Source organism: Equus caballus, chromosome 3, assembly GCF_041296265.1.
Source record: "Equus caballus isolate H_3958 breed thoroughbred chromosome 3, TB-T2T, whole genome shotgun sequence".
NCBI lineage: Eukaryota > Metazoa > Chordata > Mammalia > Perissodactyla > Equidae > Equus > Equus caballus.
In genome coordinates this window covers 55,091,098-55,107,143 of record NC_091686.1, presented here as the reverse complement: position 1 = coordinate 55,107,143, position 16,046 = coordinate 55,091,098, and the positions used below count along the sequence as shown (strand labels likewise).

Genomic DNA, 16,046 nt, shown 5'->3' with positions numbered 1-16,046 from the left:
CAAAATCAAGTCATTGTCCTAATGAATCTTACAGAAGGGGACAATTAATAAAGAAAAAAGTCAGGTAGTGATCTGGCCTATGGAGAACACGCAGGCAGGGTAGGGTGGGGGTGGAGGTGGGGCCCAGCTCAGCAATTTTATCTCAGGTGGTCAGGGAAGGCCTTTCCAACAAGGTGCCATATGAGCAGAGTCAGGAAGGAAATGAGGGAGTGAGCCATCTGTGGGAAGAGCATTCCAGGAAGAAGGAAAGCACATGTAAACTTATACTATAGACCTATGTTAATCTACATGAGCTTCTGGACTTCCTGGCTGATTTCCGACACAGCAGTGTGGAGGTCCCTCCTACATAAACCCACATGAGCTCACACAGCCATGGACACCCTTGGCACGGCACACACACACCAGCACGTCCACATGCTCTGCCCTGTCCCGCTGTGCTCTGATCGGTCCCTGAGGTTGCGCTTTCACTTGCCTGCAGCTCCTAGAGGCCTGATTCCCAATTTCTGGCCCCACTGGTCTCTGAACTGGACACAGTGGCCCTGCTTGAGGTTGCAGAGTGGACTGCTGGTACATGCCCAGGGTCTCTGCGCACATGGGAGCCAGGGCTGCCGCTCCGTGGCTGCCCATGGTGAAGCTGTTCAGGCTCTGTAGCAATAGCCTAGCATAACAACTACCCTTCCTTCAAATATTAGCCTAGTCTGGGTGAGGCACTCGCCAGGTGGTGCCACACTCTCTAACAGTGCTTATCATCGAGTATTGCACTTGTTATGTGCTGCTTTGTTTCTCTTACTAAATCATTAAAATGCCAAGGACATTCCCAAATACCAAAATATTTTTAGTTTCAACTTTTGTTGTTTATATGTCTTTCTATCTTCAGTTAAATCAGAGGGTTCATAAATTAATTTCCCAATTTGCAACTCAGAGCTCCTTTGCTGTGATGTCACACACCAAACCCTTGTCCAAAACGATGTGCCATACGAAACCACACTAAATGTTCACATCCTGAAATAAACGGAGTGTTTGGCTCTTCGGAGAGACGATATGGTGTGGCAGACAGGGCTGGGTTTTAGAGGCAGAGAACTCTGGGATCTTTAGTGAGAAAACCTCTTTGTATTTTAGCTTCCTTTTCTCTAATACAGGAACAAGACTTCATAAAGTTATTGTGAGGATTAAATGAAAAACATGTATAAAAGCAGCTAGCCCATAGTAACTGTAAAAGAAATGTTATTTGCATTTATGCCCTACCTCCCTTTCCTGGTCATTCATTTGGCAAGTGTTTACTGAACACATACTATATCCTAGGCACTGGAATTACAGAATTAAGATAATGGTCACAAGAGAAAAAAATTTACTCTGTATGGTGATGGATGTTAACTAGACTTGTGATCATTTTGCAATATATGCAAATATCAAATCATTATGTTGTACTCCTGAAACTAATAAAATGTCTTATGTTAATTATATCTCAATTAGAACAAACATAAGATAATGGGATTTAGTGTAGAAGGGAGACACTGAACACATAAGTGCCAAGTGTCATGCATGTTCTCAAAGAAATACACAGGATGCTAGGGGGCAAATAGAGAGAGAACTCGCCTTGCCTGGGGCCTCTGGTGACATTCTTCGTTCAGGTGAAGGAACCATTAACTACTAGTCTATCTATCTGATCTTTGTCAAGACTTATCCCTGTCTAGCTGGGTCTGGCCTATCCCCAGACTCTGTTGCTCCTGCTCCTTCCTTGGCTTCACAGAGTTGGTGGATTTTTGTTCCATCCCTTCTCCTGCCCTGCGCAGGATATGGATAAGCAGCCTAACTAACAGCTTACCAGAGCCAGGAACGACAGTATCCCAGAGTGTCCTGTATAATGCAGTTTGCACAGGAAGGAACCACACAGTGGCAACAGAACCACCACACAGAACAGAAACATTTACTGTTTGGCCTGACCATAAAGGAAAATGGACAAATTTCCAAAATCCATGGGAACTGCAAAGCTTCAGGAACCTTTTGAGACTGGATGGAATTGGAAGTGAATCCAAACAGAGTTTTTAAATTTTTCTGGTTCTAATATTAAAACCAATAACAAAATCCTAAAGCTTCCATGAAATACAGTGAAGTTGAAATAAAAGAGTCATCCATTTCATAAACACTTGTTGATGGATATTTCAGAATCCATCTCAAACCTTCTTAGGGCAAATAAAAGCCTACATTTAAGATCTTGTGATCATTAATATTAATTCTCAGTCTTGACTGGAAAGCCTTATCTTCTTTCTTTTCTCTTTCTCCTCTTCTTTTTAAGCAGGATAAAAAAAAAAAAAGGGAAATAGTCTTTTGTTTATTATGAATGTCTTGTTTGTTATCAAAGGTATGCTTCTAAGCTCTTCTAAGCAGTAGGCTTAGAAAGCATAAAGAATGTAAAAATATCTTGAAAGAATTTAACACTTCATCAACTTTATACTTCTGACATAAAATGACCTCTCCCAGATAACGTAATGCCCTTCCATGTCATTAATAATTCTTACAGATTTTGCTTTCTTGACAAACAGATTAAGGATAAGGCTGGATTTCACACAGAACCATTAAATATTTTCACAATAGAAAATAACTTATTGGAAGGAATCAAATTGAAGTGTAAGGTATGAACTCCACTGTAAACAGAGTTCCGAAAATCTGTATTTTCAGTGATATCTTTAAGAATCTAGAAATTGCTAGCTTTAAGGATGACCTTTTTTCTGGATACTTTCAGTTGTTAATTGAATTTAAAAACAAACAAAAGAACAAAGACTCTAGATGCCATATGCTCAGGGTTCTTCCTTATGATTTCTCATTTGATACAGTCCAAACAGGATATTTTATTAAAATGTCGGCCTTTCCAAAACCTACCCGAAGAAGTCATACTCTAATTTTTGGCATTTTGAAGTGACTTTTTTTCATTGGCAATATGTCACTAAACAAATTTTAATACAAACCACATGACAAACTCAGATGAAATAGAAAATAGATAACTCTCATTGACCATGTGAGATCTCAGCAGACTCTCTTTTTGGATAAGATTAGTTGCACAATTGAAAGAAATTAAAAAGATGTGCCACAAAGGGACAAGCCCATGTTCACTTTTCAACACATTCATTCAAACAAAAACACATTTAAGGCTGCAAGTGATTATTTAAAAGACAAAGTCACAGTAGGCCTGCATTTGCCTATGAGAAGCTGACTCTAAGTGGAGCCTCTCCCCGCACATCCACCCCTCTAAGGAGGGTTTCTGAGGCTGAAAGCGACTGTTCCTCATTTTAATGGAAATACCAGTCAAAACAAGAAGGACAAACCACCTTTCCCTAACAGCTGTCATTTGCTGTATTATCTTATATGAATCTGAGAGTTTAAAGGACAGTATTAATGAGGACAAAATCTGCCTCAACGGAAAACGAAACTGGAAACATTGTCATATCCATTTATAGAGGGCACGTAAATTTTGGCATCTTGATATGATGCTATATGAGACTTAAGTAAAATACTGGCTAGACAGAATTCTGGGAGGGGTAACCAAAGTCCAGACTTAGTTTTCACATCTGAAATTTAAGAATTATTGTGGTATTACCAGAAAACCAGATTAACTAGTGTGTTGTATAATACCTTCCAGAAAGTGCTGCATATATTCAAAGTAAGAAATTACAATACACTTTAAGTAGGGAAAGAGCTTTAAAAATGGAAGGCAGATCTTTTCACAGTCCTTCATTAATCATAATAAAATATATTTCCTTCAGTGAAAGCAGCACATGCCTTCATGAGGAGGAACACAATGCCAATTTTGTGGAGTGACGTCTTTTTTCTCCTTTGGTGCAGTTGTGAAAGAAAGGTGACACATAGAGCTTAGTCTAGACTTTAACTCACCACCTAATTTTATCTCCTAGCTGAAATTATTATGATGGAAATGATTATTAATAGTGAACGCTTAAGGAGTGCCAACAGTGGGCTGGGTGCTGCCTGGTAAATGCACATGGGTGAAACATGTAAGAATAGGTCCTGGCACATGGAAGAAGGATTTGAGATTCTTTCCCCATGATTCATCCACTGCCATGGAGCTGTCCACAAAAACACCAAGGCAAACGGAGTTCAGCATGGATTTAGTTTGGGTGCCACTTGGAATTTATGAGTTAATGTTATGAAGTCCACCCACATAGGTTGATCCAAACCCTTTTATCTCATTGAGGATGATAAGCATAGGGAAGAACTGAGAAGACCTCTCCAGGAGGCCAACAGAGCAAATTTCTATAAAATCACGTTCAATAGCATGATGAGTAGGTGCTTGCTGCGAGCAGAGGAACAGCAGAGAAAGGATGAAACCAGAAGAAAAGTAAAACAACACTATCATGGGGAAACTGCTCTGAAAAATGGTGCCTAGAGATAAGGAAAGAATGTCAGCCTGTAGCCTGGGTCCCAAGGAAGGAAGCGGAAACAAGCTGGAAATAAGAGATGAAAGAAGTGGTTCAGAAGCTGTCAAGTCAGAGAGAGGAAGCATTCCCTTCCTATTACCTGGCCAGGTTAACGAAGAAGTACACGTGACAAGAATTGAAGAGAAGAAACATGAGAAATCCATAGCATTGGGGAAGAGGCGGCAATTAATTTCCAGCAATTTTATGCCAAATTTTACATGAGCACGTGCTTTCCTAAGAAGGGAGCCTGCAGCTTTCAGATTCTCAATCTGCTAGATTGTAAACTCCATGCAGGCAGGGACCGTAGCTGTGACTAAATCTCAGCCCCTAGCACAGTAGCTGTACATAGCAAATAATACTATTTTACAGTATTATTTACATAATACTATTTATTCCACAATATTATGGAATAAACCCATCAGTGAATGAGGTCAGAGCCCAACAAAGATTAGGATTACACTGGGTTGGAGGGAGAGTTCTATGTAGAATTAAGATATCAAGAGTCAGAATCCAAGAACGAGTTGAGAATGCTTTCATTCTTGTCCCTTAAAGACCTGATAATAAGAGTGCAGGTGGAGCTGGCCGCGGGCAGCAGCAGTAGACAACATGCACAAACATCACTGAAGGAGGAGGTCAAGCACAACGAATGGAAACCAGAGTCGGGAGCAAGGAAAACCCAACGCTGGGGTCAGCACGGTGGCACTCAGAGGTCAGCAGAGGAAGTGGAACTTTGAGATATAGACAACATAAGGGAGTTACATATTTTCTCTCTGTTGTTTACTACAAATGAGACACAAAACTCAGAAAATGAATTGCATTTAACAACTCAAGGTGATTTTATATTACTGTGAAAATTAATGAGATAATCCCTGTGACAGACCCACTAAAACACAGTATTCCAATCACTTAAAAAATGCATAAAATCATTGGAAAAAATCAGGCCAATATTTTGGCTTTTTGTTTTGTTTCATTTTATGGAAAAATCTAAAGAGAAATCTCCATGCTACTGAAGTTTATCTTCACAAGCAAAATAAAAGAATTTAAAAAGCCAAAGAAAAGAGTTCTTATGATTTCTCAAGGAATCTCTGTCTCAGTACTTGCCTTTCTAACCAATCGCAGTCCTGTCACTTAAGCTCATTAACCCTATTGACAAGCCAATAACACTTCACATACACTCTCAAGAATGTCTCAACCGCCCTGTCACAGTCACAGTCTTTCTGTTAGCTACTCACCTCAAAATGCTGGGTGTGTCCATCCTCTTTTTCATTTTCTTTGCTATAAACAACAGCAACAACAACAAAATATCAAAAATGTCACTCTGTTTTATAACAATGCTGTTCATCCATTAAATTATGATTCCATTTACTTTAAAAGTAGGCTGAGTAGCTCTAAATCAAATTCTTATAAAAATCGAGAACAAACGAAAAAATTATCAGAGTAAAACAAAACTAGAAACACAAACACGAATATGGTTATTTGCCTTTATAGCATCATGGTAGATTTTCTATGCTAAGCATTTTCCTTGCTATAAAATACTGTTAGTAAACATATAGCCCTTAATTCTATTCTTTCAGTTCTCATAAGGCACATTGTATTAAATGAAAAACAAATCTATTCATACTCTTGCAAACGATGCAAGGAGAAAATTCTAAAATTACCTTTCATCGGACATCAGTTCAACATCATCAGGCGCAGTCCTCTCGTGAGAAGGTGGGGAACCGAGACTTTCCATATTCTGTAACAAAACGAATCATTCGTTGCCTAGTCGGAATGGTAAGAAATATGCAACAGACCTTCCTTTCTTTAACATGGAAAAATCAGATGATATGCAGCTATAAATTAATTCTAGTCCTCATATTTCTAGCTTTGTTAAAACTAGTAAAATTATGACAGTTTATTATTTGCTGTGTGCATAAAATTGTATGTTGAACCTTATCATCCCTTTAATGAAGATAACTGACAGCATCATAGGAATGGTCATTGTGCCCCACAACATCCTTGTTAGGTGCTACCGACATTTTACAGCTAAACATAGCAAAACCCAGATTGTAAGAACATCAGGGTGGCATTAGAACTAGAATTGAGGAATCTGACCTCGAATCTCATCAGAAACTGAGATAACATTCATTGCTTATTTAACGTCTTTTCAGTATATACCGCCAATATGATCTGGGGTGATATGTGGCTTATACTTAAGCTGTAAACGATCCATAAAAAGAAATGGAATTAAGAACTTTTCTTTCTCAATATTTAATGTTAATCTTTATATTAGCCAAGACGGAAAAAATATAAATAGAAAACTTAATTTGAATAACTTGTATTTCAGGCTGACTGAGAGGGCCTAACGCTCATCAGGAGGAGTATTTCTAAGAGTTTTTGACTGCCTCTCTGAATATGGCCAATAGTTCCTAAATACAATTCAGATGACTGAGCACCGAACAATTAAGCATCTCCATGAAGAAAGATGACAAATAAGCAAATAAGGGCACATTTACACTCAGCAGACGCAAAAACATAACTGCCTTGGAGATTTGGACCTGAATTTCCTTGAACTCAAAGATTCACATCTGCATTAAAAGGACATTAAGCACAATTCATGTATTCTGGGTCATTGAAACAAAGAACGAACCCATATTGAAGCAACATGTGTACATCTACATATTTATAACCTCCCATTATGAAAAACCCTTTGCAAAGTAAATCGGATTAAGGTTCACAATAATCCCATGAAACTGACATATATAAAAATCTCCACAAAGTGAACATAAAATTAGAGTAGATAACTAATCTTTGGCTTGGTAGATGGATGAATTATTTCCATTTATGTTGGTTTGGCCAACTTGTCTGGAATTCTTAAAGTTTAAAACTTTAGGCTCCATTCAAGAATAGAAACAAAGGGAGATGGCATAACATAATAGTTATAATGATGGCTCTCGAGTCAGAATATTTGAGTTTGAATCCTAGCTCCATCATCTACCAACTGTATGACCCTATTTGACCTTCAGTTTCCTCATCTGGAAAATGGAGATGGGAACAATACTTAACATAGAATGGTCATGAGGATTAAATGAGACAATACACATAAAGCACTAGGATAATACCTGGCACATTTAATGAACGTTAGCTATCATTGTTGATGTTGTTATTATTACTTCTAAAACTATGAAATCCCCAAGAAAAATATTTTAGTACTATCTGTCCAGAGTTAAGACAACGTCCCAGGAATGGGAAATACAGTGTGCGTATCTGCCATTACTGAACATCGACTTAACTGCTTCAATAATTCACACAGATAATTTTAGAATGGATCTGAGAAATAAAAAATAATTATGACAACATTCAACAATATTTACATTTTTAAACCTCTACAGTTTGTTTTAGAAGAGGCCTCTCTAAAATAGCTCTCAGTAAACCAAAGCATAATTGCTCTTATTTCCTGAATGCGATATTCCTGATAAAGAGGGATATATCTATAACAAAGAATCTTTGTTCTCATTGTAATCTTTAATAGATTATCAAAATCTTTAGTGTAAGATCTAGTGCAATAGTATTAGTGTTTCCTAAAGCTCTGAAATATGAATTCCTAGGGAAAGCACAACCCTCTACCTTCAGATCATTTTAAAACAATGGCAAGGAAATACATTTATAATTATATGCAAATGACTATTTCAGAGGAAATAAAAATCTTTACAGTAAGGCTAAGAAATATTCAGAAACAGAGAACAGAAAACAAACCATAATTGCATTAAATTTAAAGATATTTCAGTTAGAAGACGTTAGAAGATTTTCTCCTAAACAGAAAGAACCAAGATAGAATCTAGACAGGTTTTGAGAATTACAGAAAAAATAGAATTATGTTATACAATAGAAGGCTTTGTAAAAAGCAGTTGTGAAATGTGAGAAAGTTTAGCTGATCTCCAGTGTTAAAACAAGCAATAACTTCAGCTCCCTCCCCCACCCCACCTTTTAAAAAATGTTTGATACAAATGTTTAAGAACTCTCCAAGGATGTGAGTTTTTATAGATGTCCTTGACAAAGGGTGACTTTCAATATTGTTCAGTATTCCTCTCTAAGGCTTTAGAAGAATTCCAATTTTCATGTTTTCCTCCACACATTTGAGACTGTTGCATATTCATGGTCTGCTTTCACTAAAGCAGCATATGAGGACACACTGTTCCTTTGCTAAGCTGGTTGGGTTGCCCCTATACGTTTTGGAAACAGGAACAAGTGAAGAATGTGTTACAACTGGCAACCTAACCCAGTTTTTTCAGAATGAAACTAACAAGGGTAGTAAAAGATCTATGAGTACAGTGACAAAAGTTACCTATTTCCATGGGTGCAAAACATTTTATAAATTCAAATTGCCACCCTTTGCCTAAGGTTTAGGGAGGGAAGATTAAGATAAAGAAATAGATCAGCAGTTCCCTACTTCACTGAGATGGGGGAAGGCAAAAATGGAATGTACAGGTCAAAATAACGGCTGAAACGTAAAATGCTTCCATTGTAAGAGAAGTATGTTACCGGACTTTCAAAGCTTCTGTAGTTGTTAATAGTACCTGTCTTATGAGAAAATATCCACTCAATGCCTTTGGAAGGTTTTGAATTGTTTTATTGTCCCAAACACTTCTGCAGATGTGGTGAAAGAGTACCTCATTAATGTTTTTGTTTATTAAAGGTTGAAGTAATAGAATTCCTATAAAAATGTTTTATTGCGTTAGCTTTTATTTTAGTCTTATAAAGTTAGGATCTTTTAAAAGAAATAGGTAATTTTAGGAAATAGCAAAGAACAGATTATGACTTCAATTATAATAAAATTGCTTTTTGAATTGCATTTTTTTAAAAACCAGATAAAACCTATTTTGTAATGCATAAAATTCTGCTTCAGGTAAGTCCTACCAGTGACTTTCAAAACACACAGATTTGCTATGATATAATTTATTTGTGCAATTTTGGGTGTTAGAAGGAACTGAATTTTAAGAACCACCCTCTACAATTATAAAAATAACCTCAAACGTAAAAAGAGCAAAAGCTTTGAAAAAATTAGCTTTGACTGTGGAATGTATTTTCAATTCTTCCCCCTGGCCCCCTCTCTGTTTTGGCAGTGAAAGCTAGGCTCAAAAACCTGTTTGACCACTGAAGCACTTGAAAATACTTGGAGCAAAAACAAATTTGTCTTCTAAAACTGTAAAATGTTGACAAAGCCTTTACAGAGGACACTAAAAAAATGCCTTCTCTCAATGTACAAGCAGTTCAGTCTGAGGGCTGCATAGCACACTGATGGTCAAAACAGCCTCATTATTCTAACCTTGAGCTCAAAGCCAAGGAGAATGATATATTCTTATTCACAAGGGATTAAAGGCAGATTTGAGTTTCTTTTTGTACCTTTTGTATACTTTATGTTTTATTGCTTAAAACTGTATAAATTAATCCACTTCAAAACGAACAACTAGTTCTGCAAGCGGATGCCTATGGAAGAGCTTGCTAGCTATCCACCCAAATCCAGTCTACCCTTCTTCCACAGCAGCGAAGTAGCCACATGCCCAGCAACCACACATTTCCCAGCCTCACTTGCAATTGGATATGGCCACATGACTAAAACTTCTCTCCAACAGGATGTGAGAAGTGATGTGTGTGACTTCCAGGTCTGGCCAATACATTGCCCCACTGGGTACATTCCTCCATGTTCGAGCTCTCTTTTTCTGAGCTGGAATGGAGATCAAAACCACCACAGCATCCTAGAAGCTACTGGCTGAAGACGGCAGACAGGCAGTTGGCCTGGGTCCTTGAAAAACTGTGTTGAACAAGTCCTCTACTCCTCTCTCTGGCCCTAACTCCTGTTTTAGATTGTCAAGGGGAAAAGAACATTTACTGTGTTCAAGACATTGCATTTTGGGTCTTTTTGTTAAACAAGTTGACAACCATTCATTCACTCATTTTTTCAACACATTTTTTGCAAGGGCTGAACCATGCTGGGCATTGGGGTACAATAGTGAATCGTGAACCAGATAGACACTGGTCCTTCTCATTATGACTTTTGTATCTTGGTTACTGTTCCAACTGTAGTTTGTCACACTGTGAATATTATCTTCATTTCTAAGATAGGTTCTATCCGAATAGCAATGTTAAACATCAATCGACAAAACATAAAATTCAAAGTGGCCAGCACATTCTTCCCTTACTCAATAGTACATAAAGGAAAGGAATCCTAGATGTGTGCATAAACATGGTGAGATTAAACTTAGAAGAGTCATCACTTTTCTTAGAGGAAAGGTAGGTTGTGGCTGGAACACAGGGATGACCTTTTGTGTTATACAAAGGAGGCAGTGGGGGAAAACTGTTCAAGTTTCCCACGAGATGGGTCTTTAGATCAAAGCAATTTACGATCAAAGCCCTTCAATCTTCTACTCGGTCCATCCCCTATCAATTACTCAAGAATATAGATTCTACAATTGATCCCTTTCTATGGCATCATTTCCCCCTCTCTTTTGGCTTATCTTACTAAAATACTCTGTGATATCACTGCCTTTTAAAAACTGTCTCTTGATCTTGCATTGTCTCCAGCTGCTCTCATTTTCCTTTACCCTATAGAGCAAAACCTGTTCAAAGACTTTCCATACCTACATTACCCAATTCACTTCCTCCTATTTCCTCTTGGACCCATCTAACTAGTCTTTTTCCTCCCTCTTCCCACCAAAATAGCTCCCATCAAGGTAGATATGGGTTTGCTAGATATAGGTGAAATAATCATTCACTCACTATTCCAATTTCTTTCTTCTGATTTTCTCTTGACTCAGATGTAACAAGGCTCTTGCCCCTATGTGGTACTGAAACTTGCTAGCTGCTCCTTCTTAATCTCTTTTGCTTGTACCTTCTCATCTGCCTACCTTCTAAAGGTTTGTATATCCCAGGGCACGGTCCTTGGACCCTTTCGTTTTGTACATTCCCTAGGAGTCAGCTCAGCCTGTCTCAAGGCTTTAAATACCAAGTGTGTGCCAAAGACTTCCAAACTTATTCCATCTCTCCCCTGAACTCCAGAATCATAGGTCTAACTGCCTACTTGACTTCTTTACTAATAAACACATCTCAAGTTCAACATATCCAAATGGAACTTTTGATTTTTTACTCCAAACTTACTCCACCAACAGTCTTCTCCATCTTGGTAAATGGCAACTCCATCCTTCTAGCTACTCCGAAAGTCTTGGAGTCATCCTGCCTTTTTCTTCACATCCAACATCCAATCCATTAAACAATCCTCTTGGTTCCACTTCAAAATACATCCATAGTCTGACCACTTCTTACCATCTCCACTAAACTGGCCTAAATTGATATCATCTCTTGCTTAGATTAGGTCAATTATTTTGCTTTAGTTCTCATCTGTCCCTTACTACCCATGGGCTATTTTTAACACAGTTGCCCGAGTGATCCTTTCAAAAGGTACATCAGAAAATGACTTTCTTCCTTTTAATCCTCTAATAGCTCTTCATCTCACTCGAGGTAAATGCCGGAGACCTAAAAATGGCTACAAAGTCTTAAGTGATCAGGACTCTTGCTACGTCTCTGACCTCATCTCCTACAATGCTCCTCCCTCAACTCTGTTCCAACAACAGCAGCCTCTTGCTTACCCTCAGCAGGCTAAGCCTGCTGTCCCATCTGCCTAGATAGTCTCTCCCCACATACCCTGATGGCTCACTCCCTCACCTCCTGTAGGTCTCTGCACAAATATGATTCTCAGTGAGACCTGACCTGAGCGTCCTCTGTACAACATCAATCCTTAACCTCCCACCACTTCCTGTCTTTTTACCCTGCTTCAGTTCTCTCCACAGCATGTATCACCATCTGACTGCATATTTACTTGATTTTTATCTGTCTCATCCCACGAGAATGTAAACTTGAGGATGGCAGAAAGCGTCTGTTTGTGTGTGTGTGTAAGGAAGACTGCCCCTGAGCTAACATCTGTTGCCAATCTTCCTCATTTTGCTTGAGGAAGACTGTCACTTAGCTAACATCTGTGCTAATCTTCCTCTATTTTATGTGGGATGTCGCCACAGTGTGGCTTGACGAGTGGTGCTAGGTCCACACCTGGGATCCAAACCTGCGAACCCAGGGCCAGTGAAGTGGAGCGTGAGAACTTAACCACTACACCATGGGCCCAGCCTGGAAAGTGTGTCTGTTTTGATCACCAAAGTGCTAATGGAAAAGAGATATGAGACAAAAATCTGGGTAACATGTACACCAAAGCGTGCTTTGTGGAAGATTAGCCAGTGAAGCATACAGGAAAAAAGAATATAATCATTGTGTTAAGAGGACAAGGAGAGGTCAACCTCATTGAGGCCCAGGGAGGAATAGTTCTGAGAAAAAGGGACAAAGTATCAAGCACCACAAGGACTCAGGGATGTCAAGGACCAAGCTGACGTCATAGCACAGGGGTCTTAGAAGGCCAGTTCCTACCACGTGTCCAACCAGTGACATGGAGAAAGCAGTTTCTGCAAAGAAGTGGGGGTAGAATCTGGACTACAGGGGTTGATGAGCAAATGTGAAAAGAATTGGAACTAACAAGTGCAGACTGTTCAAAATGTTTGATGGCAAAATGAAGGAAAGAGATTGGACATCAGAGCAGAGAGACAGAAAGGAACTGAAATACGCATTGTTTTCAGATGTTCCTGTTCTTTAGCACATTTTGTTGCATTTAAATCTCACAAAAAACACGATGAGATATTAATCTCCCCATTTTAAAGAGGAAATAACTAAAGCTAAATCACATGGCCACCTGCCACAACTATTAAGTGATAAAGTTGAAACTGAAATTCAGTTCTGATCACAAGACCTATGCTCTTTCCTTGAACCTTGCCTGTGATTTCAGAGGGTATACACAGCATTAAGTAGATGTTGTTTGCAAATAAGAGAGCTCCTGGGCTATGTTTTTGTTTTTTATATATTAAATGTAATGCTTATTATAGAATTAATGTAATCACACAGAGAATATTTGGAAAACAGGATGGAATAACAATTGCCTCTAATATTACCACCACCACCTAATACAAGCATACAATCACTTTTAGGTATATTTCCTTTCCACCATTTTTTCCTAGGAATGAATATTTATATACATATATACATATATATAAATGTACACACATATCCATATACGCAAATGCACGCACAGTAGATATTGCTTCATAACCTACTTTTAATATCGAGGAAGAACATAGTGGAATCCCAGCTCTACCACCTTTGTGTAACCGTGGACAAATTGTTTAATTTCCTGGGTCTCATTTTCCTCATGTTTAATATGAGGATGATGATGATAATAATAATACCTACCTTAAGGATTATTGGAGAGATTAAAATTGATAATATATGCAAAGCATTTAAAATACGACTTGTCAAAGATTTTCCATTTTATTACATAGTCCAGAACCACAATTTTCAATCATTAAATAATATTTTATTGACTTGACAGACAAATGTCACTTATCTGGTCACCTACTTTTGAACATTTAAATTGCTTCTGATTCTTCATGATTACAGACATCCTTGTGGTGAGCAAATGAATACTTACAGTCTTTCCATATTAAAAGTATGTCAGTAGAACAGACCGGCAAAAGTAGGATTATTCGATAAAATGCATGACTGAGTTAAGGTTTTTGATTTAAACTGTGAAATTGTGGCCGAGAGAGAACATTTTTAGAGATAGAGACCTTCTAGGCCAACAAAAATGAGCCAAGGGAGAAGCAGCAAAGAAAAGTAAGTGTGTGTGTGTGTGCGTGTGTGTGTGTGTGTGTGTGCACATACACGGGATGGGGTGGGGAGAAGAATGTAGAAAACAGAATTTCCAAAGACACTTCTTAACCTTAGAGGTTAACCTTAGAATTTAGAAAAACTACTTTATCATTTGAGTCAATGAGAAAATAAAATGGGTGGAGATCTAGAGAAACTTTGAAGCAGGAGTTAGGGAAGCTGCTGAAACACAAGCTGGCTGCCTTTACTCTTCAAAGTAAATCAGGGGACAAGCTCTCCTCCTGAGAGAGATTGAGGTGTGAGCTAGCAGTTTACTTAGAGACAAGGCAGAATACTCTAATGTCACTTACTGCCACTAATTTCTGAGTTCTGAATTATGTGTAGACTTGGTCTCTGCTCATCATAACCTTGAGAGGTGAAAGGCCAAAGGGGAAAGTGCCCAGACAGTTCCCACTTTAGAGATTCCAAATCTACAAGATGATCTTTTTCAGGTTGACAATCTTCTCCCTTGTGGCTGTGCTGTGGGCTGGTGAGATCACTGGGAAATTATTACTGTCTTCAGTTGCTCTCCTCTCATTTTCTCTGGAAAATGGCTTCTGTTTCCATCTCTCCACCCAAACTGCTCTTAAGTGACCTCCAGCTTGCTAATTCTAATGGTCACACTCTCAGTCTTCCACTTGACCAATCATCGGACTCCCTCTCCAACTCGAGATACTGGGTTCACTTGGCTTCCAAGCCTCCAAACTCACCTCGCTTGTCTTCTCCTTTGCTTCTTCTGTACTTTGCTGGTTGCTCCTTCTTGAGTCTCTTCTACTTGTACCTTATTTCCCCCATCCTCTGAATGTTGCTGTGCTTCAGGGGTCACAGTCCCTGGGACCACTTCTCTTTTCTCTCCACAGGCTCTCCCTCGGTTATTTCACCCAATGTACTGGCTTTAAATATCCTCTATCTGCTGATGACTCCCACATCGCATCTCCTGCCAGATCTCCTCCCTAAGCTATCAGCCCAGAAATCCAGTTGCCTCCTTGATATCTCCTCTTAGACATCTGATGGGCAGCTCGATCTTAACATGTCCCAAACTCAACTCATGATATTATCCCCAAATGTTTGTCTTCTCCATCCTAGTAAATTGGCAACACAAATCTTCTAGTTGCTCAGGCCAAAAAACTTGGAGTCATCTTTGACTCCTCTATAACTTTCATACCCCATAGGTAACGTCAGGAAATCCTGTCAATTCTACCTTCAGATATATCCAGAACCCATCCACTGCTTCATGACTACGGCAATGCACTACTCCAGGAGAAATCACTCATGTTTTAGCCGGTGTGCACAGTGCTCCCTAGAGCAGCGCACTGCACAGCCTGCAAGGCACTGTGTGCTGGCTCTGGTATCACCTTAGTTCAAACCATCATCATCTCAAACCTGTATCATTGCAATAGCTTCCTAACTGGTTTTCCTGCTTCTGCCCTCGCCTGCTTGCTGTCTATTCTCAACATAGTAGCAAATTTCAGTAAGTCAGATCACCATTCTACCTAGAACCCTCAAATGGATTCTAATCTCACCCAGAGCAAAGGCAGAGTCCTGACAATGATCTGTGAGGCCCATTTAATCGGCTCTCTCTCTCCCATTACCTCCTTCACTTTACTCACTCTCTTCCAACCACAATGGTGTTTTTGTGGTTTCTTGAACATTCAGACAAATGACTGTCTCAGGGCCTTTGCACCTGCTATTATAGTGTGGCTTGCTTCCTTACTTCTTCTAGATCTTTATAATTAATGTAAAATTCTTGGGAGTCTTTCTCTGACCATTCTATTTAAAATTGCAACCCTTTGCCCCTAATACTTCCTTGTCCCCATTTCCTGTTTTATTTTTCTTCCC

At 38.9% G+C, this 16,046-nt stretch overlaps 1 protein-coding gene across 19 annotated transcripts in view; it reads right to left on the bottom strand.

Moving 5' to 3' along the window:
• Positions 1 to 16,046, bottom strand: part of FAM13A (family with sequence similarity 13 member A) — a 316,899-nt gene that overhangs the window by 38,060 nt on the left and 262,793 nt on the right. For all 19 annotated transcript variants that reach the window (XR_011437490.1, XM_070263412.1, XM_070263416.1 and 16 more), the window contains 2 exons: positions 6,089 to 6,165; positions 5,663 to 5,705 (listed from right to left, as the gene is read on the bottom strand). Coding sequence is in view for 18 of the 19 variants with exons in the window: in XM_070263412.1 (XP_070119513.1) it covers positions 5,663 to 5,705; positions 6,089 to 6,165 (120 nt within the window). In the remaining variant the exon portion in view is untranslated. The remainder of the gene's footprint in view (positions 1 to 5,662; positions 5,706 to 6,088; positions 6,166 to 16,046) is intronic.